At 36.2% G+C, this 27,877-nt stretch overlaps 1 protein-coding gene across 1 annotated transcript in view; it reads right to left on the bottom strand.

The window, feature by feature from the left end:
* ESR1 (estrogen receptor 1) overlaps positions 1-27,877 on the bottom strand; it is a 129,093-nt gene that overhangs the window by 46,258 nt on the left and 54,958 nt on the right. Inside the window, exon 4 of the mRNA XM_014951246.1 lies at positions 4,986-5,321. Within this exon, the coding sequence (XP_014806732.1) occupies positions 4,986-5,321 (336 nt within the window). The remainder of the gene's footprint in view (positions 1-4,985; positions 5,322-27,877) is intronic.

The following is a 27,877-nucleotide window of genomic DNA, read 5'->3' as shown; positions in this document are numbered from 1 at the left end:
ATTAAATTAGCAAAAAGCAGGCATAAAGTAAAATCCAGATGCATGTTATTATTTCTCTTTTGCTTACAGATCTATTTGCTTCCTCTGTTTTTCCCCTGTGAAGTCAGGGCAGCAGTTAGAGTATCATTTCAACAGATTAAACAGATAAGCAGAGAGCTGTTTTTTTAAATAACATTTTACAAATCTCCACAGCAAGCCCATTAGTCAAAGAAAAAAAGCAGATATTTGGGGAGGTTTGTTAAAAATTATTACAGGGATTGAAAGTGATTCTTTTTTAAACTAAGTGTAAATTATTGCCAGGAGGATCTCTGGACTTTGTAGCTTTGTAAACTGCCCTGCACCTAAACAGTTATTAACATACACTACACTTGCATAAGACTTCTTTTCTTCTACTGCAAGCTGATTTTTTTTTTTTTTTTCAAGGTTTGGTGTCACTGAAGTGCAGTGTAAAATTGTGGCTATTGTTGGCCTCTTTACACACTGTTCCTAATTTAACAAACAGAGCAGTTTAGAAGGTCAAATAGGAAAACAATATCTTAAGAAAATAGCAACTTCTGTGGCTTTGAAATAAAAAAAAAATCAGTGCCAAAATGTTTATCTCCTCGGTTCACGAACCCATAAAATAAGTACAGCACCGTGAATCATCTCAAAACTTCAAAGCCTGTATGCCCAGCGTACCATTTTAGGGCCATTAAGTTGTACAGCTACTGTACTTCTAGTAAATAGTTATACAAAGCTGTAGCAGCAGTGCCAACGACTTCACCCTTGCAGCAAAATCTTCTTAAAGCTACACTCTTTACCATGAACTCACTGTGTAATCTCAGAATGTCTCTTACCATCTTAAGAGCTTCTGCACAAAAAAATTACTGAAGATCACATTGAAAATACCAGGCTCCTTTAGAGAATACAATACTCCAAATATAGATATTAAATTATATACACAGTAAGGGAATAATGAAACACAATAAGCTAATTCTTTTGACTTATCAGCATTTCTGTAGAAAAGCAAAGTAATGGTTTTGCTCATTGCAAAAAGACCATGGTGGAAATTCACTAAACTAAAAAACTTCATTCTATACGACTGAAGGTGGTACTATATCCCCAAGATGTTATGCAAACCAAGAAGAAAATAGAAAGCCATATCTTTCAGGAATATGTGATTCAGAAGTGAGCAGAACATTTATTCATCCATACTGATACCTTGCCTACCTTGTGATTTTTAGTGACATGTCCCAGTTAAATGGTAAAAGGCTCGATTTACATGTGTAAAGTTAAGCCCATCACAATCTGTTTGCACCCACCTTGCGCAGCTGCTTGCTCTTCCAGCTGACTGGGGTAATCAGAAGGCACCACTGCTACCTTACAGGGCCATCTGGGAGGACTTAAGCCAAAACCCCCATTAGGGGGGAACGTAAAGAGCAAGTCCTATGGGGCACCCTGAATTTTTTGTATATGTCATAGAACACTGTTCAAGACTTTTGTTAATGTAATCTGGCAAACCCACTTTTATCAGTGGCCAAGGTTTCAAAGGCAAATCAAAACATGCTTTTAAACACGTGGCATGTTATGAATTGCACTGTCATGGGAGAACTTTGTTATGACCTCAGTTAACAATCATGATATACTTAAATATTGAAGATAATTTTTTAAGGTTATGCACAAGAAGCTGCCACAAGTTCTGTTTCCCCCAGCAGTTTATAACACTATCTAGATTGCAGAGTCAAATTAAGCAAGATTGAACTATTGCTGAACAAGTTGCAATGAAGATATAGATCATTTCTCACCTTCCCCCCAGGGTATGTCTGCAAAGATACCTCATTTTGGAGATTGTTCTCAGCTTTTCTTTATAACAGATCTCTGCCTACATTACACTACATAGTTCATCATTAATTAATTTTATTACTTCTTTTTGTAGAATATATTCACTTCTGTCCAGTACCTCTTCTAGTGACCTGTTTATTCACACTCACTGATGTACATCAGAAAGACTGGCTGACCAAAACAACATCTTTACTAGTTGCTTTGACACACTCCCTCTTCTTTAAAGCCTACACAGAAAAATAAACTCCAGACATGTCCCTGAAAGTCCTTATGCTTATTTGTAAGCTGTATCTTTATTACATTTCTGCTCTATTAATATCAATTTCTTCTTCAAGAAATATGCTTTTAACCCAGATACTCACATTGGCTCTGCTTTTTGCTTTCTGTCAGCTAAGTGCCTGCATTCAGCTAAATGAACTCGTGCAATGCTTCCAAGGTTTGAGAGATGTGCATAGGAGAGGCTGTTTCCTGCAACTGCTTTTTTCTGCTGGTAAAAAGCACATTCACTTTTAGAAAAAGATGTTTTTACCCTCAATTCTGAAGCTTGAAACCTTAGTAGATTAGCTGAGAAAATAACTGAGTGGAATCCCACAATGCTGTTGCACAAAACACTTCACCTAACAGAAGTTATTTAATTCCTCTGTTTATGAGTAAAGTATACAAATATCCTCTCTAATTAGGCATTATCGCATAATTCCTAGTAATCATGGAGTATTCAAAGGCAACATACTGTGGAGGTGAAAATACAACTTACATTGCCAGACACATTTCTGTCAATATACATTGCCAGTACATTCCAGAAGAAGGAAACAGGCAAACAGTCCAAGCAAAGGTCTTTGAAAGGTGACCAGTACTTCTAAGATTTAATATCGGCAACTAAGAACACTCAACCTTTTCTAGGGACCACATGAGAGATTAAAAAAAAATAAATAAATATTTAAGCACTAAGCTCCAAAATTCCTGCTCTAAGAGGACACAATTTTAGAGGCAGGTAAACAATTGGGCCTGAATTCTTTTAAATCAACTTTCTAAAATACTTTAATTTCTGCTTTTCGTCATGCATACTGTCCCCCAAGACACAACACCAAGAACCAACTAGATGTCCAGCACTTCCAGAATTCCCAAACTATTCATATCCTACCTCCTCTGCCTTAGGAATTTCCTTTGGTATGACTGTTTGTACAGTGCCTAACAGATTAAGCTATAACTGGGAAGGAATTCTTTTTTTTTTAACAAAAGTTCACTGGTTTTATATCAAACCTCACCTGCTACAGTACTTACTAATTCATATACATAGAGCCATTTGGCTTAGTTTCTCCTTGGGAGCTATTTTGGCAATCAAAAGGCACATTTATTTAAATGTAAAATACATTGGATATACACAAATAGTTTATAACTTCATACATTTGATTTTCCAATTTCAGAAGCTTGTGTAGGTAATAAAGGGTATATTTGGTAAATCAAGTGGTTTTTTGATCTTCACCAGATGTAATCATCTTATGACAAACAGTTTTAGAGAGATTTCTGAGTAAAAAATGTATCTAAGTTCCCTAACAGTGTTGCTTTGTATCTAAACACATTTTCTTTAATTACAATAACTATCAAAATCAAATGTCATAGAAGACATACGTTTCCAGTTGAACAACGTAATGAATTTAGAGTGCGGTAAATTCACATTGAATGTAAATTAATTGATTTTAAGAGACTTAGACTAATTATATCTCTAAAATTGGTAGAAAAGTCATTTGAATTTAGCTGTTCTGATAGTGAATACCTTTAACACAATGGACATATGTTCATTTTTCAGAAGCATTTCATAAAGGCATGATCCAAAGCATACCTAAATTAACAGGAAAACCTGCCCTTGACTTGAACAGACTGTGGATCACATCTTAACCACTGTGGCTTTGTCAAGAATAAAATTCTCAGGTGATTTCTTATAAGATACGATGAGAAATGAAACACACACAGGTTCTCATTGATCATAGCTGGAGCCCACAAAGTGACATGTGAAAAGTAGTAAAAAGGGAACCCATGAGGACTGGAAAAGACTCAGATTTTATGGGTTATTGATTTACCAGGAAGAGTCTTGCCAAGTTTAAATGAAGGAAAACAGAAAAATGGGATAACCCATGTGTAATGCTGTTGAGGTAATGCACTACGTGAGTGAAAGCTGTGGTAGTGTTGTCTAACATCCCTTCATAAAGCAGCTGCATATTTTTAACAAAGTAAATGGATACAGTAAAAATTAGAGATCAGAATCCCAGTGAATTTTAAATTATCGTGTATGCATCATGTATGCATATTGTGTATGTTTTTACAAAGCTAGAAATATGGCATGTGCAATAAATTTCCAATAAACACTTAAATGTTAGCTTATGAAAAGTAGTCTTCTAGACTGAAATTTTAAAAGATGATGAATTTTAATTGCAAAACTGCTCTCTCATTTCATTGGTATAAATTAATTAAACCACATGAATGAATTAGTAATATAACCTTCAAACAAAAATATTACATTCTTGCCACAATTCTGATTCCCTTCAAGAAAAGAGGGGCAACCATGATGCACCAAAATGATAAAGATAAAAACACCTAGTTCCAGTAGGAAGAAAATTTCATACAAAAATTGCTATTTTGGCTCTGATTTTCAGACCCAAAACTCATGGAAGATCTGTAACTTATGGTCAAAAAGATAAACTGGTAATTAAATAATAATACAAGTTCTTATGGGCTCAATAGTAATGCTGAGTTTATGGCTTACATTACAGACATGAAAGTAACTCTTGTTCCAAAAGGAATCTAAGTAATTAACATAATTTAATTAGATTAAATTGATTAGATTTGGCTTTTAGTAATCTGGTTTTACCTTTAATTTCGCTGGGTTTTGTCTGAAAAAAAATTATTTGCAATCAAAACCTGTCCAACATTCTACATTGTGGGGAAATACATTTTCTTAAATAAATCTTTCTTCAAAAGTCACTTACACTGCGCTATAGTTTTTTATCAATCAATATAACATAAAATTTGTGACTTTGTATGCATTTATACTTAGGTGAACAATTTACATGAAATTAGAAGGTGTAGCATGAAAACCGGGATGTCTTTTTTGTGTTGCTTTGCCATGTAGATGCCTTTGTAGTCCACTGGGGCTTTTTTTTCCTTACCTGGAACTCTCTTTGCCCAGTTGATCATATGCACTAATTCTCTGTCTGCAAGGTTGGTCAACAGGGTCATCATAGAGGCTTCGTTGAATGGTCTATTTGGGTCATATTCAGAATAAACTATCGGTGGCTCAGCTTCCAGCAAGGCACTGACCATCTGTTCTGCCGTCAGGGATAGGGCGGGACTGTTCTTCTTGTTATGTTTAACCACCACTGGACTTGTCCAAAGGGTGGGAGCTCGCAGCTCCGTAGAAGAAGCCTCCCCGTTCCTGGAATCCTGCTCCTCTCTTTGACGTTTTTGTTTCATCATTCGCCCACCTCTGCGGTCTTTCCGGATTCCTAGAGACACACAAGAATATAATGAGCTCCTTTCCTTGAACATATGTATTACCTACACATTGGCTTTAGCCAATAAGCAGCTGCTGTTGCTAGACCCAGGCAGCAGTAAACCTTGGATTATCTTCTGAAGAATTATTCCTACATATGGAATCACACATGAGTAGTTGGAGAGAAAAACTATTTTAAAACTTATAGTGTCACCCCTTACTAAAATTTAGATCAGTTGGCCTTACACAGGACTCTAGACTAGTGACACTATAGAGCTGCCTTAGCCTCACAAACAGTAGTCGGTAATTGGGAATAAATATTTCTTTAGAGCACAAACTTCAATGTCCCAACCTCTTGCAGACAGCTCTTCTATAAATGATCAATGATACCTTAATGATCTGTGTGGGCCAGATAGATCACAGAAGTAGCTCTCAAAAATTATCCATGAAAGTTTTGCTCAAGTTCACCAATTATTTTAACTAAATATCATCCTATTACTGAGCCTGTGATCTTCGTAATTACATAAAAATCGTACAAAAAATGTTCCCATTTTAAGATGAGCTTATACAGCAATAAAGAATGCCATCTAAGTAGATAAACAGAAGCAAGAAAAGGAAAGATAACGGTAACCTCAGAATCTAATGTTAGAGACCTACTGTCAAAAGGCTGTAATAACTATAACAGAAACTGTCTTAGTCATTACTGCACATTTCTGCAATGTGCTTAGCACTGTATGACCCTGAACCTTGGGATATTATCAAGTCAGCCATACCAATTAGAACAACAACATAAGACCTTAGAGTGGAACAAAATCTCCCTTTGTGGAAAGGTTACAAGAAAAACATAATGATAAAGCCCATGTCGACTCCAACCATAAAGGGAAGATTAAGTCTGGCTCTGAGTGGAGGAGGCACAAGCATTTTGAGGCTGAGTTAAAAACTTAAATCAATCATCAAGTGGGGGCGAGGTACAAGCATGTAATAAGGAAAGCACACAAGAAACTGAGCTATGAGGAGAAGGTAATGACGGGGCTTACTCTGGAGTTCTCATGCAATGTGGAAAAGCAGCACTAGTTCCACTTTGAAAACCAAAAGAAACATCATCTATAGACAAGGAGGCAAAGGATTCAAGCAACAGAGAAGACAGAACAATTTATTTATAAAAAAAAAAAAAAAAAAGCTTTGAGAACTGCTGGCACTTGCAAGTAATCAGTACACATCTTTCTGACCAGTGGGGGAGTGGGAAATACAATCTTTGCTCAGCTTTTTTCACACCACAAAAGTTTAAGCCTTTAGATTCCCAGTATTTGTTAGCAACATCTTCATCTCACATCCAATATTCCTTCATATAAATGTTGGATCATATCAGCAGGTGTCTTTTCTCAATTTCAGAGGAACAGAGATCTCTTGATCTGTTTGCCTTTCTCTGAATATGGTGATTTTTTCACTGAATTAGTACTTGAAGATTAAGCACTTTTAAGTCTAATTAATTCAAAATCTAGTAGGCCTCCTGATTCTATTCTATTAATCTTTCCAGATAAAGCAAGTTCAATAAATCTTTCATCACTCCTACTACTTAACCTCTCTACATTTTTCCATTCTTTAAACTCCTTGTAAGCCAAAAGTCTCAAGTGCATTGCTGCTCCCGTCTTTCATTCAGCAAGATCAATTTTTTGTACCACTGAAATGTTTAGGAGAGGAGGAGGAGATTTTTACAATTAAGGAGAAGACTTATTTTGTCAAAATGTCATCCTAGTGTTGTTCTCATTGGTAGCTTTCTTCATTGCAATACTCAATAGCATGCGTGCTCTATCTGTATTTTTGCTTTATGCTTTCTATCAATGTAATATTTTTGAATTAAAATTGCTCTGTGAAACACACAGACATAATCATTTGAGCAAAACCACATGAATCATGCACACTAAGGCATTTGTTAACTTTCTCACATCCCCAATTCTACAGTTGCTCATCTAGTAGTTTCCTTTTGAAGTGTTAAAAGTATCCTTGGGGCTGTACTGTTGAACATACTCATAAATAGATGGACTCAGAACTGACATAATTCAAAAACAAGATCTTAAGGTTATAATAATACTATAAAAACATCAGATAAGTTCGTTTAGAAAGTAAATAGAAGGCTAGAAATTACTAAGAGAGGGAGGGAGGACAGAGCATCTTCATAAATCAGATTTTATTAACTCATGAAGCACACTACAATGAGCACTGTGCGGTTCTGTTCTTCCCATTAAAAAAAAAAAAAAAAAAAAAAAAAAAAAAAAAAAAAACCCTCTAAAAAAAAAGGGATAAGAGAAAGACAAGATGATCCTAAGTGTGAACCAAGTTTGGTGCAAGAAACAGCTAAATTGACTGTCTACTTGGCCTGCAAGTCAGATACAGATCAGGAGTGGCAAGAAGATTAATAAAGCCCAAACGCTCCCACTTCTCTTCTAATACAAGATGGTATCAAATGAAACTACCCCATGTAAGGTTCAGGACAGATGAAAAGAGTTTCTTTTTCACACATGCAGAAGCAAAGCTGAATGTGTGAATAGATTAGAAGCTGCTATATATTAGAAAACTGTCGGCCAAATTTAATGAAGAAGGAATACATTAATGGTTAATAAACACAAGTAAGGCACCTTTGATTTAAGTCCCCATGGCATAGATTACTGGAAGATCAGAAAGGACTTTTTTTTTGTTTTGTTTTTTACTTATTCCAGGCCTGCCTTGTTAAGTAAAACAAGGATGCATAAGAATTTCACAAAGCAGAGGAAGGTGGCAAATGTAAGCACATTTAGCAGCTTACAAATCAACTACATTCTAAATAAGAACAATAGTTTTGTTTTTAATTTGTCTGCAAGCTTTCCACTGTCTTTTCTTCACCTTGAAAAAAGCGGTGTATTCAGCAAAGTTGAACATAACTGGTTTGGAGGAGATGCCCCAGACAAATTTATTTTTACATTTTAATTTCAGGATTAAAAAAACCCAACAAATCAACCAAATATAGTAACCTTACACTGGATTTTGTAAAGACCACATGTGAGGAAAAAAAAATCAGTAAAAGTATGCATTCCTTCTGCAACACATCAGCAGCTTTTATGATCACAGAATGATCTGTATAAGCATCATACTCATCAGAGATTTACAGAAATTACTACTAACTCTAACCCCTCGATAGACGAGCAACACAGTGATTTTATTATTCATTTTCTTGGACCAAATAAGAGTGACATCTCCCTGAAAAATGCAAGTGCCTCCAAATCTCCATCAGCTTAGTCAAATTTATCTCTCTTAAAAAGAGATAATAGTGATGCATAGTCACTAATTCCAAGAAAGACAACTCTATCAAGCTACAGTTTCATTGGCAAAAGTGCAATGATCCTGTAAGTTTTTTTTAAATATATGAATGCATTAATTTTGATTCCACAGTTCAGCCAACAAAGGAACCTGAAATGCCAAGTGCTTATGAAAAGCAACATTCTACCAAAAATGGAAGTACTATGTTTCTTGCAAAAGCTCTAAAATAATTTCCACTTGAGTTTTAAAGCTTCAAGAGCCAAGATTTTCAAAGACAATTTTATAGAACTTCATATGTAAATTCAGTCAGCCTTTTAGATATGGAGGTTTCAAAACTGCTGATTAATTATATATTCCAGTCAGTAAAACCTGATCAGCAATAAAATTGCATAATGACAGTGGAGGTAACGTTAACCAAATGAAAAACTTCACTGGGGTTTTCCAATATGTGATTAAAATGGAACAAAAATTAATTTTGTATTATTTACAAAAATAATAATTGCTAAATAATAAATAAATAATAAATAAACTGCAAAGAACGAATTTTCTCCTTTACACCTTCAGTATTATATAAAATATTCAAGAATATTTACAGGAAGAAGAGAAGGAGAACTGGCAGAATAAAATTTGCTTTTCTCTATGTGAACCACAGAATTATGCATTTTAGATTTAAAGATATACATATAATCTCAAATTCTATTCTACTTAAAGATATTAACTCCTTTATATAATATTCTTAAATTTCTTTATTATTAGAAATTTTGTAGGAATATTTGTCAAGTCAAAAATGTTTTTTGTTTGCAATAAATGGAAACAAATTTGATAAAACCCAATAAAATTTTCTTGGCACTAAGACTGAAAAAAAAATAGTTATTTGACAAAACTGAAGCAGCCAAGATATTTTTATGTCCTTCTTTTTGTTCACTACTCTGGAAATCTTAAACACAACAGCTATTGCTTTTTGTCTTGTTTGCAACACCCACCTTCTATCTGGAACACTTTCTGTGCTATTTTAATTGACATGATACAAAAAAAAATCCAGAAGACCTTCATCTTCTCTTTCTTCCTTACGCACAACATTGACTCTGCTTGCCCACAAGAGGGGTGGGTATTAATATGGAAACTTCATCTGCCTGTCATTGTAAAATATATTCACTTGCAGCCTGTTTATTAACTCATCTCTTAACACTCTCTTCACACTCACACTCCATTTCGGCTGTGCTGGAGTTCCAAACAGCTTTCCGACAGCTGCAAGCAAAAACTACAGTAAAGTTACTTACTACAAATAGTACCTTTTTTTGAAGTCTAAAACTCTCAGGTGAATCGCATGCTTAATGCATTCCCCAATATTTTTGGAATGAAATCTACCCCAAAATTCTACAGAGGTCTAGTCCTCTAACTGCATTTTAGTATACAGATTTTCAGCACATCATTTTTTGACTCACTGTATCGGTGGTCATCAATCACGGTGAATTCAGGCATTTTACATGTGGAGCTCAGCCTCACAAAGAACACTAACTCCTTGATGTGCAACCTCCTGGATCACCTCAGAAAAGGTGAGACATCAGCCCTGAGCAACATCCACAACCTAAAAAACTTTAGACTTTCTTTAAGTTTCTGTTTCAAATGCATCTCTGTGCTTCACCTTGCAAACAATCTGCAAAATCAGTTACTAGTATCAAGGTACATATTTAACTGTGGCAACAGAAATAAAGTTTTGGAATTTTCTGGAGGGTGCAGGACACTAATAAGATCATACGATAAGGTGGTTCAATATAGGTCACACCAATATTTTCTCTATTTTCTGACATTTGAGAATTTCACTTTGCAACTTTAATCGACTATTAATATATTTTATTAATATACATCATGGTTGTACATATCATACACAGAAATTGATTTTCCATCAATTAAATTGTAGCTGTCACTGCGTGACACACACGTCACCTGACAACACTGTTCTAGTTTGGGGGAGGATGTAAATACTTCATTTTATATAAGAACATAAGTAGGCAGAATGCAATTGCACAAATTGTGAATTCAGGCAAGCACGCTATCTCTTGCATCATGATAACTGGTAAAGATGTTGTGGTTGTAGTATTTTTCTCAGAATATCCCATTCAGTAAAACTGACTTAGTCCAGTGCTGTTTATCTTAGAAGAACCTTACAGCGACATGAAACTAAGATAATTTAAAATCACCACCTTCTTTAAAGAAATCTAGAAGTTCATTATCATTGTGTAGCTGGACCATAAAAATATATTCACTTCTGAGACAGTTTCTGTTTTTAACTCTCTGTCAATAAACATGCAAAAGCACAGTAATCCCTCCAGGACAGGTGCTGGAAGCCCATGATGCACAACCAGAAATGGTGGTACATTCGACTTCAGAATTCCAGGTCCAAACAGTGGAACGAGACAGTATTTTATCCTGGAAATTCCTATATAATGTCTATTGGAAGTAGAAGGGTTTGTTTCACATTTTATAAACAAAGAATTTCACCTGTTACTACATATGCTTTCTATATGTATAATTAAGATTTTGGTTTGATTCCTGAGAGAATATTTGGGAAAAGAAAGTTGACTGGTGAAAACTCTCACCCAACCTCAGGAGCTGATATTTGCAGGATAAAGGGAGAAAAGGGAAAACTTCTTTAATTTAACACCCGGCTTTCAAGTAACTCCTCTGTTGCTTCTCCTTGTAGCCCTGGAAAGGCTCTAGCACCTATAAGTTCACAGGAAAAGCAGAAAAGATAAACTGAAACAGCTAGAAAGAGAATTGATGGAGATCTGCAGAGGGGAAGACAATTGAACTGATGTGGGAATGGGATTATTAAATGCTTCTAGGATACATTTAAAAATCAGGACATAATTACTGGATTGGAATGTAATTCTCATTGCTGCCTGCATAATTTTTCAGCACATTATACACTTGCAGAGGCAATGTACTCCATTCAGGTTAATTACTGAAACAAATAAGTCTATCTTAATAAAAAATGTGCTTTAGGCTATAGCAGCCAGTATATCCATGTGTCTTTTCCCTCCAAAAATTTTAACTGCGTCCTTTCTTTGCACTTGCTGAGTTTATACAGTACTACAGATTTTTAAAGTACTAAAAGAATAATTTTCTAATCCTTACCTGTTTCCATGGGCAATGCCTTGACAGAAATAACAAGTCACTTGTGTCTCTCTATAGAAACACAGATTAGAGGCGTACTGTTAATTTAGGAGGGTTTTTTGATATATTTTCTAATCCTTACCTGTTTCCATGGGCAATGCCTTGACAGAAATAACAAGTCACTTGTGTCTCTTTATAGAAACACAGATTAGAGGCATACTGTTAATTTAGGGGGGTTTTTTAATATTATTTTTTTAATATATGCTCTGCAGTAAAATTCCTATTTTTGCATTGATCTAAAATTTTGCTTTTAGTAGTTTCTATAGCTGTTATATCATATATCAACACAAGCATAATATAAATAGCAAAAAATGTAACTGGTCATAGGTTGTAGCCATGATAAATCTGTGAGATCTCAGGTATGTTGTTATTAGAACACATTTTGATATCTTTCACCTGAAAATCTCAGGGCTTCTTTACTCATTATGATTTTAACTTCTCAAAAAACCCAAAAATGTTAAAATCAATGTACAAAAACTTAAAATCACACAGTGAACAAGCAAGAAAATTTAAAACAATGCCTCAATCATCATTGGTAAAGCTTACCCATCTCACATTGGTATGCATGTGTGTATTAACAAACATTTCAATCTAAAACTCTAGAACCGCAAAAAATTTTCTTTTTCTAGCATGTGCTAGCCCTGATGCATGCAAAAACCAGAGTTATCTCTAGATACAGTCCACATTGTGATTCAGTGACAATAGAAAGGCTTTTTAATAAAATAGTAGAAGATGGTTTTAAAATTAGTGTTTACATACATTCATGATTTGAATAATGTGGTAGTTTCCTACTGCTGCAAGGAAAGCATATTCACTCCAATTGCATTTTAGCTTCTCTACTTTCTTAGGTTACAGGAAGATACCAGGTTTAGAAGGGAAGTCCAGGGAAATAAATACATGAACTGTTAAATCCCTTGCCCGCTTTTTGAAAAGTACCATCAGAGAAGCAGCATGCTGTTGGACTAAACATTAATTAGTCAGGACATCTCAAATCATAGACAAAAATAATCCCTATCACAATATCTGTTTTTTTTGTCTCCTAACAGCTTAGAAAACCTGTAAATGACATGTAAAATGTTTCACTACTGTTCACTCAGGTGGTGATAATGGCATCTGCCCTGGCCATGGGCACAAGATTGCAATTACTGCTCAAAAGTCACTGACACATAACTTTGAGCTCTACCACTAATGGTCCACGGGCAGCACTCTGCAAATCCTTGCAATAGTCAGTGCTCTACAATTTAACTTCTACTTTGTACTTGACAGGCATTCGGATGGCATTTGAAGCATTTAAACTAGTTGGAAACAAAGTAGATTTGGAAACTTGACAAGTCAAAACATAAAGGCAAGCTAAGTGCCAGAACTGGAGAACCAGAGTTCAGTTTCTAGGCAGCAAGCATATAAGCAATAGCTTCTCATTCACATCAGCGTTTTATGTCTTACTGGAACTATTTTGCAAAATAAGAAACTTTTAACCCAGAGAAGAAGCTCCTTCTTAGAAACTGTTCTATCAGAAATGAAATCTTTGAAGAGTTTCTTCCCTATTTGTGGCTTCCTGGTAATGCAGACTTTTCCATTGCACCAACACAGCTGCTGCCTCTCCTAGGAGGACCAGGTTCAGGACAGGGCTGGTGGAAATGTTACGGGAAAGGACAGCCTCAGCCTTATACAAAGGAAAAGACTGCAGCACCTAGGTTAAACAGGATTACAGAATTAAGACATTTGGCTCGTAAATAAATTGGAGGAAAAAAGTCGGAGCGTGAGGATGGCATAGGAACCATACTAAAACCCCGTGTAGCAATCAATAGTTTGTGGCAAATCATGGCAGAAAGGAAAAGGAATTACTTTTGATTTTTTTTGGAAGAAAGAGGACAATAAAAAGATGGATCTATGATTCATTTGGGGAACAGTGATCGGTAAATTGTTTACCCTGTCTGGAGCAACCTTTGAACCTGAGATTCTTTGTCCACAGTTCTGCTCAGCAGACCCCAGATGATAAGAGACGTTTGACACATCTATATACACACAGAGCCTTGCACTAGCACTACCAGCCTATAATTTTGTCAGTTTGTCAAAGGAGTATTTCAAAAGTGCTTGGAAACACCTTCTCTTCCAAACAATTTTGTTACTCTTCGAGACTGATCTGCCTCATCAGAATTATGTTGAGAATTCCCAGAGAGAAGAAATACCTGGTGTTTGGTAAAACAAACCCTGCTTGAGAATAAAAGACTAAATGAATGTGGTAAGTAAAAGAGATTATAAATAAGAAGGCATCCTTCAGAAAGCCAGACAGTCTATAGCCTGGCTGATGATCAGAATATTAAAGGAGCAGGCAGAGAACAGACCATAGCAGAGAAGCCACACAAATCCTCTACACCAGTGTTCACAAAGAAAGAAACCAAATTTTTCAATGCCAGAAAATCTTTATATGGGAGTAGGAGAGCCTCTCTGAAACTGAGGTGAGAGCTGAAGAGGCTGGAAAACCAAAAGCGTCTCTCAAATGTCCTAATACAGGAGGGATTTACTAAACTGCTGGATAAGAGCTCTGGGACTCAGTCCAGATTAACTTTGGTGCCACTACTGCCATTGGCCAAAGTACATGAAAGGAAAACAGTGTGAACAAGCTGACAGTTCCCTTATGGGCACAAACCTCACTGTCATCTAAGAATATCTGCCTTTAGAGTCTAAAAGGTGGATGCAAGCAAGGTAGCTGTCTCCTAATGACCTCTTACAGTAATATCTCTTTGCAGACAGACCTCATTAGGCACACCTTCACTGAATTCAACAGTTTTTTAGTGCTTCATTAGAAATAAAATAAAATCCCACGCTTTCCTTTAAGCATGCTGTACATAAGTAGAGGCCAGGAATATAATTATACTCCTGATAGATTTGTAAGAGATGGAGATTGCTAAAGCTATGACTGTAATGTAGGTCCTAATATTGTAATGTATCTCAGCACGATAGCCCTTCCAAGGTAATTTTTGAGAGCTTTTCTGCTTAGTTCTCTCTACATAAATACATTATTTGGTCACAGGAAAGTAACACCACTTTCCAAATTCAAATTTCATAGGCATAATAAATTACTTCTCTAGAATATGATTCAGATAATCAGCCCCTTTATTTCATATCCATTTCTCTTTTAGAAAATCAAACATAAATGTAAATTGTGCTGAAAACCCAGGTGGGTTGACAATTACTTTAAATGAGAAACATTGTCTGAAATCTTCTAAAAAAATTAATCAGAATTTAATGTCTAATTTTGAACAGGCCTGCCTCAAGTGACTGCTTAATAGCCTGGTTTCTGACAAGGATACCTAGACACTCAGTAGTATCAGTAAGTAACATATTTGAATTTGGTCTGTGCACCTGGCTGTTGCAATTCTTTCCACATCTGAGTGGTTGGTGAATGCTGTATGTCTGTTTATATGGGTGTTTTTTTCAAAAAATATCTCTCATCCTTTTCCAAACTGGGGCTTTTTTCTCCTCTATAATCAGGACTACCTTCTGCTGAGAGAGAAAGAAAGAAGCCACGGAGGGGAGGTGCAAAGCCCAGGGCGTGCATTCAGATATTCTGGTTTAACTCCCAGTTCTGCCACCAGTTTTCTCAGTGAACAAGTCACATTGCATGTCACAGTGTCCCCATATTCCTATCAGCTACAAGGCAGATCATAAAACTGGTCTTCCATGTAAAGTTTTTAAAGACCTAGTGATAAAAAAATGCTGTTAACAAGCAGGAAAATGTCATTTGGGGTCTCTAATGACAATTCATAACTCACTTTTTTAGAACCAATGATCTACTAATTAAAGACAAAGGTGCAAGACATCGTTCATCCTAATCTGCATTTTGGCATTCAATCTTTGGCATTCATAGCACATATTTTAAAAAGCATCAGAGGACATGTAGAAGATGAAGAAAGAAAAGTTCAATTAATCCATCATTCAACTGAATCCCTTTCAGTGCTGACAGTCCTGAGCATATCATACTAAGTTTTGGCTACAGTAAGTACAGCAGCAGCTCCATTTCTAGGTGATAGTTACAGTGAAGCCATACACATTTCAGGGGTCACAATAAAGCCTTTACAGGAACCATACATCAACCATGATTTGGAAAAGCCAAGTAGTTTTAGGAGTAGGACCCCATTAGTATAATTCTCAAAGACAGCAAGATATTGTAACTGCTACATTTTAGAAATTAGATAGATTAATTAGGGTGTTGAAGCTATTTGGCCTGATATATCAGGACTGACAGTGCCAGAATTGAACTGTAAATGCCTAATGAAGTAAAGAACCAGAACTCTAGTACTCCAGAAATTTCTCAAGCTCAGCAAAGAGAAGACACCAGCTGTCTGATATGCATAGGCTTGCTCAAAACCAGTGAACGCACAGAGGTGCCTGTGGTATGAACAAGTGGCAGACAGAGGTGGAGACACAGCAAGGATCCTAAACTTCATTTAAAATTAACCAGCAATCTAAATGAGGACTGTCATTGCTGTATCTATTCCCAAGTAATACTACAATCAAAACAATTTCTAATTAGGAATTTTTAAGTATGTCAAGGACAAAAAGAAAATGTAAACAAATACACAAACACAATTAGCTTTACAATCTCAAACAAATGTTCAAGAATATAACATCAAAAATTCCACAGCATTAAAAAAAAAAAAAATGTAACTAGTTAGTTATAGCATATAAATAAGCATAAGAGAGGTTGTCCCATTTCCACCTGGCTGTAAAAGGTCTTAAAAAACCTTGTCTAAATTAAAATGTTGAACTTGCTTTGAGCAGGTGTCCTGACAAGAGACCTGACAAGAGTTGCTCCTAGCCAGATCATTCTGTGAAGTGGAATAGGAAGTTGAACACTTTTGCCAAAAATACTTTAAAACAATGGTCTCTCTTCCTTATTTTGGGGACAGAATAGCGGAATATTATATTTTGGGACAATTCAATGACAACAATCTGCTTTACCTGCCTACAATGTGAAAAAGAAACATTTCACTAAAAAGTCTGCTTTCAATTTAATCTTCTTTTCCAGGTGTCCCAAATTCACAAAACTTTGCTTCAAGTGTTGCTTCAGTACATGCTTTCAGCCCATCAACTACATCTTAAAAATGTACATTTCCTCATACATTTATCAGGCCCCACCTACACAGTTCTTTGGCTGAGTACAGAACAGTATGTCTAATAAATATCATAAAGGTTCTCCTCAGACAAACCAAAAGAGTTTGACATTGTTGATCTGTCTTCCTTCATTCACCAATTTCTATTTTTAATATAGTATTTCATTAAAAGATAATTACATGGAAAACTAGGAAGTCTGGAGCCCTTCGAGTGGTTGCTTCAGACATTGACTTACCTCTGCTTTTGAGAATGATTTTTATAACTCTCTAGCCTTTTAGCATGAATAAATACAGCATTCAGCAAGGAAGCATAGCTCTCTCCATTTAAAGACAAATATCAGCAAGGTTCTTCCCTAAGAGGATGGCAAATTTGCCAAATGTTCCTTTCCCTTTAAAAATTTGTCTTAAACTTCAATAACATCGTCAGACTGAACCAGACCAAATTCCCATGTGGTTACAGGTGGGCAACTACTTCAAGAGAATGTAAAGAAAAACTGAAAGCCTCCAGTCTCTAGACTCCAATTACTAGAAGTTAATGAACATTTCTACAGGCATCTGGCATGTGGTTATGACACACTGTTAGGGCAAGCACAGACTTTAAATCCCTGGGCTGTATCACAGTAATCTCTGAAGGCTTCTCTGATACAGATAGGGCAACACTGAAGGATGTGGGCTTCACAAGAAACAACACTCAGAATCTTCTCTCTACAACATGACATTTCAGACTGCTTAAAGACAGTTAATGACCCTGGTTGTATCACCATCTGGATCTAGCACTCTAGTACCCAAATCCTTCATTGCCCCATTTCCTATGACGAGGTTGGGAAGTCATCAACATTCGACAGTTGACAGAAGGTCTCGGGGTGGCTAAAAATGGACTACAACTACTGATCTTTCATCAGTTAGCAAATAACTGATTTTTCATTAAGGATCTGACATTTAATGTTATTGCAAATTTTTGCCATAGTCACTGATTCCACTACCAGTCTGTTGCTCCGATCCCACAGAGCACTTGATATTAAATCTGCCTTGTCATGTGAAAGGAGGGGAAGAATGCTAGTAAGTGGAAATTCCCATTCATTTAGCACAGTAGAAAAATACTTCACTAACAAATAACAATAAAAATAAGATACTTATAGTTTGAGAGAATAAGGTCTTTTGGAGCCAAGTCGTCAGAAAGCCATTAAAGCAATGAAGAAATGAAAAACTACGTCTGTATTGGATCAGAGATCACCTGGACCATACACATGGTTGGAGCTTCAGGATTGCAACCGCTGTAAAAGCTCCATTTGGAAGCTGGGATACCCCATCATGTGAAATAGTAAACTGGAATATACTTCTCCAAAGCAGAACAGAAGCAATCTTCAAGAAAGCATCAGTGGATCATAAGCAAAACCAAAGCTACTCTTCTCTGCTACTCAACAAGAAGAAAGAGGGAGATGACAAGGAGCTTATTCCTTGTAAGCACTTTATCCACACATAAAAACAAGGGCGCACAGACTAAATAATAACATATAATTTAAGAATATAATAAGGTCCTTTTGGCTTATTCAGAAAGAGAGGGTGAAGCATTTGGAAAAAATATAACAGCTGTAAATTCTGCCTCAGATGCTGACTACATCAGCAGAGATTCTGGCAGATTGTCTCTCAAAGCAGCATGGTAACAGATGCAGAAGGAAACACTTGCAAACATAAGAGGAGAGAAAGAAAATAACTCTTCAGTACTGAAAGAAGTTTTTAAAAGATGAAGGAGCAGTTGGATGAAAAAAATTAAATTTCCACAGAAACTCACAAATAAATGTTCCTACAGCATAGCGCAAGAGCCACTGGAAGCCTGCTTTTTTTCTGAATGAAGCCCCCAAACCATATTTCAGTTGTGTCAATTCTATTAAAAATAATATATATGAACTTTTTTTATGCTGCAGCAAGTAACCTTCTATGAGAAAAACCTCAGCAACTATAGCTTATAACCTATGTTTTAAATTAACCAGAGACATTTAATCAAGATTTTATCTACCTTTCTACATATTTATTGAAACTCTATAAGTAATATCAGGTATTGCTCAGAAGTTAAATGATAGAAAAAAGTCACAAGTTAGCAGCTTTGACAATTTATTAAGAAACCTCAACTAATTTAGTGCAGCAGGAAAACTGAGGTTACATTTAGAGAAAAGATAAATTATAGCTGTTTTCCACTACGTCTAAGAGGTATATCATCATAAGCAAATTGTGGAGATAGATATAGAAGTGGGATATGACACAATTGAATATTTTTCAAATGTATGATGTAATTAATGCCTTCAATATGAACCAAAGGAGATTATTTAAATTAAAATATTCAATCAAGAGAACTATGAATTATTAGAGAAAAATGTGGACCTTGGGTTAATCACAGCACTACGTGTACTTACTACACTCAAGTATGTGGAAGAAAAGTACTATTATAAGAGATCTACTAAAACAGAAAAGCTTAAGAGATCTCCTCAGAGAAAACAAAAAAAAAACAACCAAAAATATTTTGAAACATTACAAGTTAACACTTTAAAAGTTAATCAGATGGTACACCAAGAATATTCACTTAATCTTTAACTTCATCTGAGAGAAATGTGACAATTATCAAGTCCTACCTAGAGAAAAAGTTTTCTTTCTCCCACAGATAAATGGATAATATGGGATCAGTAATGATTCCAGCAGAACCTTAAATGCTTTACTTCATCCTACATTAACTTTACCTGGTTTGAATACTTCATGCACAGGCATGCCAGATTTATGACCTGCAACTGAGGGATCTTGAGAAATTTTTCCAAGATTTCATAAAATAAATGTTCTTAAACCCTTGCATATCAACCAGTGATAGACTTCAGTGCTTTATCAACAGTCTTTTAGGAGCAGGAAGAAACTATGCACCTGATCTCCTTGTTTGTAAATTGTGAGCTTAATTAAAAAAACAAACAAAAAAGCCCCACCCACCCCAAACCCAAAACCCACAACATTGACTATTTTTGAACTGCCGGTTGCTACTGCACCTAGCCATTCTGTTAAGTGGAATAGGAAGTTGAACATTTTTGCCAAAAATACTTTTAAAAAATGGTCTCTCTTCCTTATTTTGGGGACAGAATAGCGGAATATTATATTTTTTATATTTTTCTTTAAAAGATCCTCTACTTTCAATGCCCCTGCCATGGGCAGGGACACCTCCCACAAGACCACGTTGCTCAAAGCCCCATCCAGCCTGGTCTTGAACACCTCCAGGGATGGGGCATCCACAACTTCTCTGGGCAACCTGTTCCAGTGTCTCACCACCCTCACACTAAAGAATTAATTTCTGGTATCTAATCTAAATCTCCCTCTTTCAGTTTAAAACTGTTACCTCTCATCCTATTACTACACTCCCTCATAAAGAATCCCTCCCCATGTCTCCTGTAGCCCCCTTTAGACATTGGAAGGCCACTGTAAGGTCTCCCTGGAGCCTTCTTTCCTCCAGGCTGAACAAACCCAACTCTCTCAGTCTGTCCTCACAGCAGAGGTTCTCCAGCCCTCTGATCATCTTCGTGGCCCTCTTCTGGACCCATTCCAACAGGTCCATGATCTTCTTTTGCTTAGGACTCCAGACCTGGACACAGTACTCCAGATGGAGTCTCATGAAAGCAGAGTTCTCTTCTAAGCACTTACTAGTTTGCTAAATTTTCCTACAGATATAGGCTTCATTAAAGCCAGTGATTACTCTTCACTAATAAAAACAATCTGAAATTTTTAGTAGGCAACAAAGAGGTTTTCTTCTGCTTTAGAGCAAATGTGAAACTATGATTTCTTGTTCTTAAATATTCTTAATTCTTAGGAGCATGGCTTATTCAAAAGGATTAAAAATAGTTAACTCCTGTCTGCTTTTGACAAACATAAGGTACTGTAACACAGAGGAGAAAGGCAGGTATCGTTATTCATGAAAACTATCTTACATCTAAGTACACACAGTAGCAATTGTTTAGTATTGTCATATATTTCTAATTTGTTTCCAAAAGTTAAACACTGTGTATATAAATGAAATAATTTAGTGGTATTTCCCTTCAGCTTCACTATTCAGTGTTTGATTTTTCTTCTCTGACATCATTATTACATAAGTATGTTCCAAGACAGTGACATTTATCTCAGTTTTTATAAAATGAGCGAGCCTTTAATATGGTTGGGTGAAATTAATTTGCATACAAAATATGTGTATAGTACTGGAATAGAAGAATTTACTTTCCTTTCCAGAATTCACAATACAAACAGTACATATTCAGAAGTTTATTTTAATGAATATGGACTGATCTGAGATCACCAGTGCTTTCAACACTGAACTGCAAAATTCTACAAAATCTCAGGTTAAGTTTCATTCGTCCTTATCTGGAGCCGATCATGAAAGACCAAAAAAAAAGAATTAAAAATGTTAACAAAAAAATCCTAACTCCACTGAAGTTAATGTTCCTATTATTCCTAAGAATAATAACATTTATTTGGGAGGTTTTACTTTTTATTGAATTGCTCTTTGATTTAATAAACTTCAACTCAATAAAATCAGTTGTTTCCTCCTTTAGGAACCACATCAGCTGTCCAATTAACTTAAAACACAGGAAGGCAGACACTGAGGATTTGTTGATTGCTGTGTACATACCACCTTTCATCATTCCCACTTCATAGCATTTTCTTAGTCGGCAAGCCTGGCAACTCTTTCTTCTGTTCTTGTCAATGGTGCACTGGTTGGTAGCAGGACACATGTAGTCATTGTGCCCTACAAAACCAGAAGGAAGGTAAGGACACAGTTATACATAGACATAACAAAACTGCCTATAGTACTTGCTTATTTTTCATTAACTATCCAATACAGCACCTAACATTTCAGGAAGAAGGCAGGGTTACCATCATAATCCATGACAAAAGTATTGATACAGATAGCGAAACATCTATTCACAATACATTTATTCACAAGTTCTTTAAAAGGACTGTTAAAACCACAAATTACAACTTCTGTAAAATAATTAAAATAATTAAAACAATTAAAGCATTGACAAAAGAGGATGGATTAATATGAACAAGTCCCCTGATCTCCTTGCACTTAGTCTGAGAAATATGATGCCATCTGGTCTATGTGCCTGTGTTCATGTCTAACCAATAGACTGCACAAAATGTTTAGAGGTTTACAGAATTAAAAAGGCCTACGTACAGAACATTTTTTATTATCTACCACGATCTGGGACAGTTAAGAAACAAACAACAACATAAAATAGAAGCAAGACCCATTAATTAATTGCATCTCAGGGATAAATCAGTATCTAATTCCAATTAGATAACTACTCATATATGCAAAAACTTTTTCTTGTGACAAATTCTTAAATTACAAAATTTGGTACCAGTAAAGTACCAGCTTTGTTACTGGTATCTTTTCTTCTTGCTCTACTTCCTCATTTACTACCCTTTACATCTCAATTCTTGTTACAAATATTTTCACCATACCATAATTTTTTACTGCCAACAAGCTTCTATTTCAATTTTCTCTTAAAATATGTGTGCTATAAAATTATTTTCCAACCATAGACAAAGTTTATCAAGGGTAAAAAAGACCATCCAAAGTGATCTTATTGGTGCTCTGTATTAATCTAAATACAACTAAGGTACAGCACACAACGAAACAATTTTACTGCAGAACTGTTTGTTCTTTCTTTCAGGTCAAGGGATCAGCTTGAGGTAGAGTAGGGTGGAGGTTTGACAGAGGCCTTGGTCTCATCAAATCATCTATCCTTGACTAGAAATTAGAAAATAGAGTAAAAATTACTATCAGATTACACCAGGAACATCTGCTCTCTAATGCTACATAACTGGGATCCAATCAAAATAAGCAACCGAAGTATAAACTTGTTGATATGGTGACAGCTGACTACACGCTGTCTCAAATAGATAGAATTATTATTTTTTAGCTCTACTTGACAGAAAGGTATAATGCTGGAAAAATTTGAATCCACAGGCTCTGCTCCAGGACTGAAGTAAAGAGGTAGAACAGAAACACTACCTCAATCTCAGCATGAAAGACCGTTTTAATTTTCAGTTCCTCTGGTAGGATACAGACTGTTCTATATCTGATACAAAACATTTCACATGTAAGAAAAAAAAAAAAATTGAGTCAGCCTCATATAAAAACAGCCTCAACCGTACAAAATACGTTATCTACAGGGAAAAGCAGCAAAAAGGGGAAGCCATGTTTATAAGAAAATGCACTTTTATTAGGTCACACTAAACAGCAGAAAATATTGTAGCGCCTAACCTCAATCTCCAGCCTTGTTTTATAAGCCAAGCTCTGAAATAGCATGACAAAGACAGAAAACTTTGCTTATTCTTTTTTAAAACAAAGACAGACTTTGACAGAGTATCTGATTTTCTCACTAGTGAAACTAAAAGGTAAATTCACAAAAAGAATGAGCACAGGCTCTGAATTCAGCCAATACTTCAGAACACCACTTAGCTCTCTGTAAAACAAGCAGATAAATGTTCCCACTTAGGTCAAAGCTGAACACATGCTAACCACCTTTGCTGGACTGGCTGATCCTCAAAAGGTTCGGCTCTCAAAAATAAATAAAAAAGTGTCAATATGCAAAAATCAAAAACCAAGTAGAATCAATATCATCAGGGCAGCCATTCTTTTTTGCAGTAGTTGTGTGGGTGACCTTTTCTTTTGCTCTGAACCTAGATTTCCTTATGCAAACTGCAAGCATTTGGGAAAAGAGATTGGGAAAAGAGATTTTGTTTGTAGAATAGTACATAAAATAATCCTATTTCTGATAAAGCTAGAAATTAACATGATTCAAGTTATCTGATCTTCACATCTGTTCTGGTTTTATCTCAATACACGCTTTGAAGGTTAGCCTAGTTAGTCTCTTTTCAAGCACATAGCCTGCACCTTAGACAAACCACTCTGAAAGAAGAGTGCTTGACAGAATTGACAGAACAAAACCTTTGAAATTGTGAATGCAAACAAAAGAAAGTACTGTAGGTGAGGGGCATACTTCAAATTACTAGTGTCATAGTAATGTAATTGTTTAGACTTCATATTTGCCGTAAATCTAGGAAGTAGATAACCCATTTAATATTTCACACAGTTTTTGGTTTAGTATAACCAATATGCCTTCAGGAGACTGGAAAAGATGTAAGCAACCAGAAGAAAATGTTTGATAATTAGAGAATACATTTGATATGATTATGAAATAAATTAGCAAAGAAGAAAGAAACAAAGGGAAGAAGGAAGGCAGGAGCCTTTCCTGCTTCTCCAGTACCATCTGATTTCAAGTACTCAGTCACAGGAAGTGAGGAAGGAAGTTTCCTTTGCAAGGCACAGACAGACTAGGGCAGTCTAGCTTGGGGTGGCACGGAAGGGGAAAAGGTAGAACAGAATTAAAGAATAGGTAACACACAAAGACAAGTTTTATTTTAAAGTGAAATGGTATAACTCAATAACTCTGATGTAAAGTGAATTGTCTTTTAACTATTCAACCTTTTATTTTATCCTTAAGACTAATCTCTTGGCAAAGTTGATTCTGAACAATCTGATTTATTAGAAGAGATTTCTCACTGTTGGGAATCATCAACATGAAAGTGGAAGCATTAACTGGTGCCCAGCTGCCCTGCACTTTGTTTTCATGGTATTGAAAGAGTAATACATGTTAGAAGAGAGACTAATTACGCCATTTGGATAGTTGGCAGCACATGACGCTTGGCCACTGTGGTCTTATTGTTGGGGTTTTTAAAATAAATTATCAGATAACCTGCACAAAGTTAAAGGCAGTGAGTTTAATAGGGTAGATCCCCTAGTTTTAATCCCCCCATATGTACGACTCACATTGCCATGAGCTAAAAAAGAAGAGTTTAAGAGAGCTATTGGAGGAGCTTGAGGAGGAGTGGGGTTTTTTGGTTTTGGGGTTGTTTTTCTTTTTATTTTAAAGCCATAAAAATAACATTAAGTATTTTTATAGCACATATTTATTATATTCTAAGGTCTTTTCAGAACAGGGAGCAAAGATCTGACTCTTTCCTCACAGTGCTAATATTAGATATGACTGTCTGTATGACAATGACGAATAATAAAGGGGGGGGTGGGGAGGGCAAAGTGTCAACAAGAAGATAACAGCTGAAATTTGGATTATTTTGAGTTTATTCTAATGCAGCCTGTCATAATCGGAGATTTTTCATACTGCACATGCAGTTTGACTTTCTCTCGTCACCATGAGTCACATGGCTAATACTTATGTTCAGAGACTCATCCTTGTCTGTCTAGAGGTTCTCAGGATAGCTGTGGTGTATGCAACAGCACCACATGCTTGAATCGGGGTGGGTGAATGATTTATCTGTCAGGTCTTCAGTCAGCAAAAAACTCCTTATTTCCTTAAAATTAAGTGTTACTACATTCAGCAGAATATTTAAGCATCTGTGTACTTCTAGCAAGTAGTCCCAGCCCAGTATGTATGGTTAAATTAAGAACATGCTTGAGCGTTTCACTGAATTGCAGCTTTGAAGACCTGAGTTTGTTTTGTCCTTGACCAGCAAGGATGAAAATTGGGGTCATATTAATACGTCAGTGGCAATTAACATAACAGAATTTTTTTTTTTTCTTAAATGTGTAAACAGTTGCTATATTATACTCCAATAACCATCAGGATTAGCCTGACAGAATGATTAGTTTAAGCAGTACAACCGTTTTACCAAAAAAATGAACCAAATAAACCAACACATCGGCATGCCAGCTTAAGAATGCTCAATGACAATTCTACAAAGCCAATAACGGAACATTTTTGCCAGGTAAATTTTGTATAGCACTTAAACTGATGTAGTTGAATTGACTCAGCATATATTTCAAACAAATTAGTAGTAGTAGTAGTAGTCATAATTACTATCCTTTTACTTTAATTATTTTTTTATTTTCAATCTTTAAGTCACACAAATTTCTTAAACTATTCTTTATCTATCTACATAAGACATCTGCCAGGTTAGCCATTACTTGCGAAAGCACCAGGTCCTTCTATTACCTTATTCTGACAGTGAAATTAGCAGAATTTCATACACGTAGGTCAAAGAAAGGCTAGAGTGTACACTTTATCAACACCTTAAGGAGCCAAGTAAGTGGTGAGTGGGAAGACTTCAGATAAAAAACCTGTGGAAAGGATAACTCAACAGCAAGTGGAAATTTTTCATAAACAGTAAAAAGGGAAAAAAAGAAATAGCACCTGGACATTGCATATGTTAACCCAGTATGAACAAACATCAAATACAAAATAAAAAGTTATACCAATTTTAAGTTAAAGTGCCCTAGTAAAACTGCACTGATTGATTTTAAAATCTCACTCTTTCCTAACAGGTTTCACAAAAGAACAGAAGGTTATGTCTGATTCCTTTATAACCACAGACACTCAAATTCACAGCTTAATTACTCTCAGACAAGGTCTTTGGATTTGAAACTTGGGTTCTCTTAGCAACTACCCAGCACTGCGGAGATTAATCATTTTCTGTTTTTAAACTAGCAAGACATAACTACATGTTACAGTAAGGAAAAGGGCCCAGAAGATTGTAAAACATGCTTCCTCCTCACATCCTGTGAGGAAGTCTTCCTTCTACGCATACTTCAGAGAGAAAGATCACAGAACCACTGAAGAAAGAGAACGGAGGAAATGTCAAAAGCTATATACTCTGTATTATGTCCGTCGGCTGTGACCTGTAGCTCCCACTTTGAGTGTTCACCTTCTAGTGGTGAAGAAATCTTCTTGCCCTCACATATCCATAGCACTGTTCACAATAGCAATTAATTCAAGTCAAATGATTATGATACTGGTCTTTCCTGTAACCTTTCCATATACTATTTCAGCTAACAGGAAAAATGAAGAAAGAATGAGAATGCGCATTTGTGGAAGCCAGCAATAAGTGGTGTTCCTCAGGGGTTGGTACAGAATCATGGAATCATCTAGGTTGGAAAAGACCCTTGGGATCATTGAGTCCAACCATCAACCCTATTCTACAAAGTTCTTCCCTACACCATATCCCCCGACACCTTTTAGTCTTGAGAAGAGAAGACTTAGGGGGAATATAATCAATGCATACAAATACTTAAAGGGAGGGTGTCAGGAGGATGGGGCTGGTCTTTTTTCAGTGGTGCCCAATGACAGGACAAGAGGAAATGGGCACAAACTTAATTATAAGAAGTTCCACCTAAATGTGAGGAGGAACTTCTTCACTGTGAGAGTGGTAGAGCACTGGAACAGGCTGCCCAGAGAGGTGGTGGAGTCTCCTTCTCTGGAAACATTCAAAACCCACCTGGACAAGTTCCTGTGCAACCTGCTATAGGTAGACCTGCTTTGGTGGGGGGTTTGGACTAGATGATCTCCAGAGGTCCCTTCCAACCCCATATTATTCTATGATTCTGTGATTCTAACACCACATCTAAATGACTCTTAAACTCATCCAAGGATGGTGACTCTTTCTGTGAAGAATTTCTTCCCAATGTCCAGTCTAAACCTACCCTGTTGCAGCTTGAATCCATTCCCTCTTGTTCTATCGCTAATTGCTTGTGAGAAGAGACCAGCACCAACCTCTCTACAATGTCCTTTCAAGTAGTTGTAGAGAGTGATGAGGTCACCTCTCAGTCTCCTCTTCCTCAAACTAAACAGTCCCAGCTCCCTCAATTGTTCTTCGTACTGTTACTGGGACCACTGCTGTTTAACATCTTTGTTGAGACATGGACAGTGAGATGGGTGCACCCTCAGCAAGTTTGCTGACAACACCAAGCTGTGTGGAGCGGTCAAGACGTTGGAGGAAAGAGATGCCATCCAGAGGGACGTGGACAGGCTTAAGAGGTGAGCCTGTGTGAACCTCATGAAGTTCAACCAAGCCAAGTGCAAGGTCCTGCACTTGGGACATGGCAATCCCAGGCACAAATACAGGTTGGGGATAGAATGGCTGGAGAGCAGCC

This window comes from Calidris pugnax, unplaced genomic scaffold (genome assembly GCF_001431845.1).
Source record: "Calidris pugnax isolate Ruff unplaced genomic scaffold, ASM143184v1 scaffold24, whole genome shotgun sequence".
Taxonomy (NCBI): Eukaryota; Metazoa; Chordata; class Aves; order Charadriiformes; family Scolopacidae; genus Calidris; species Calidris pugnax.
Note: the sequence above shows the minus strand (reverse complement) of the source record. Positions and strands in the feature narration are given on the sequence as shown.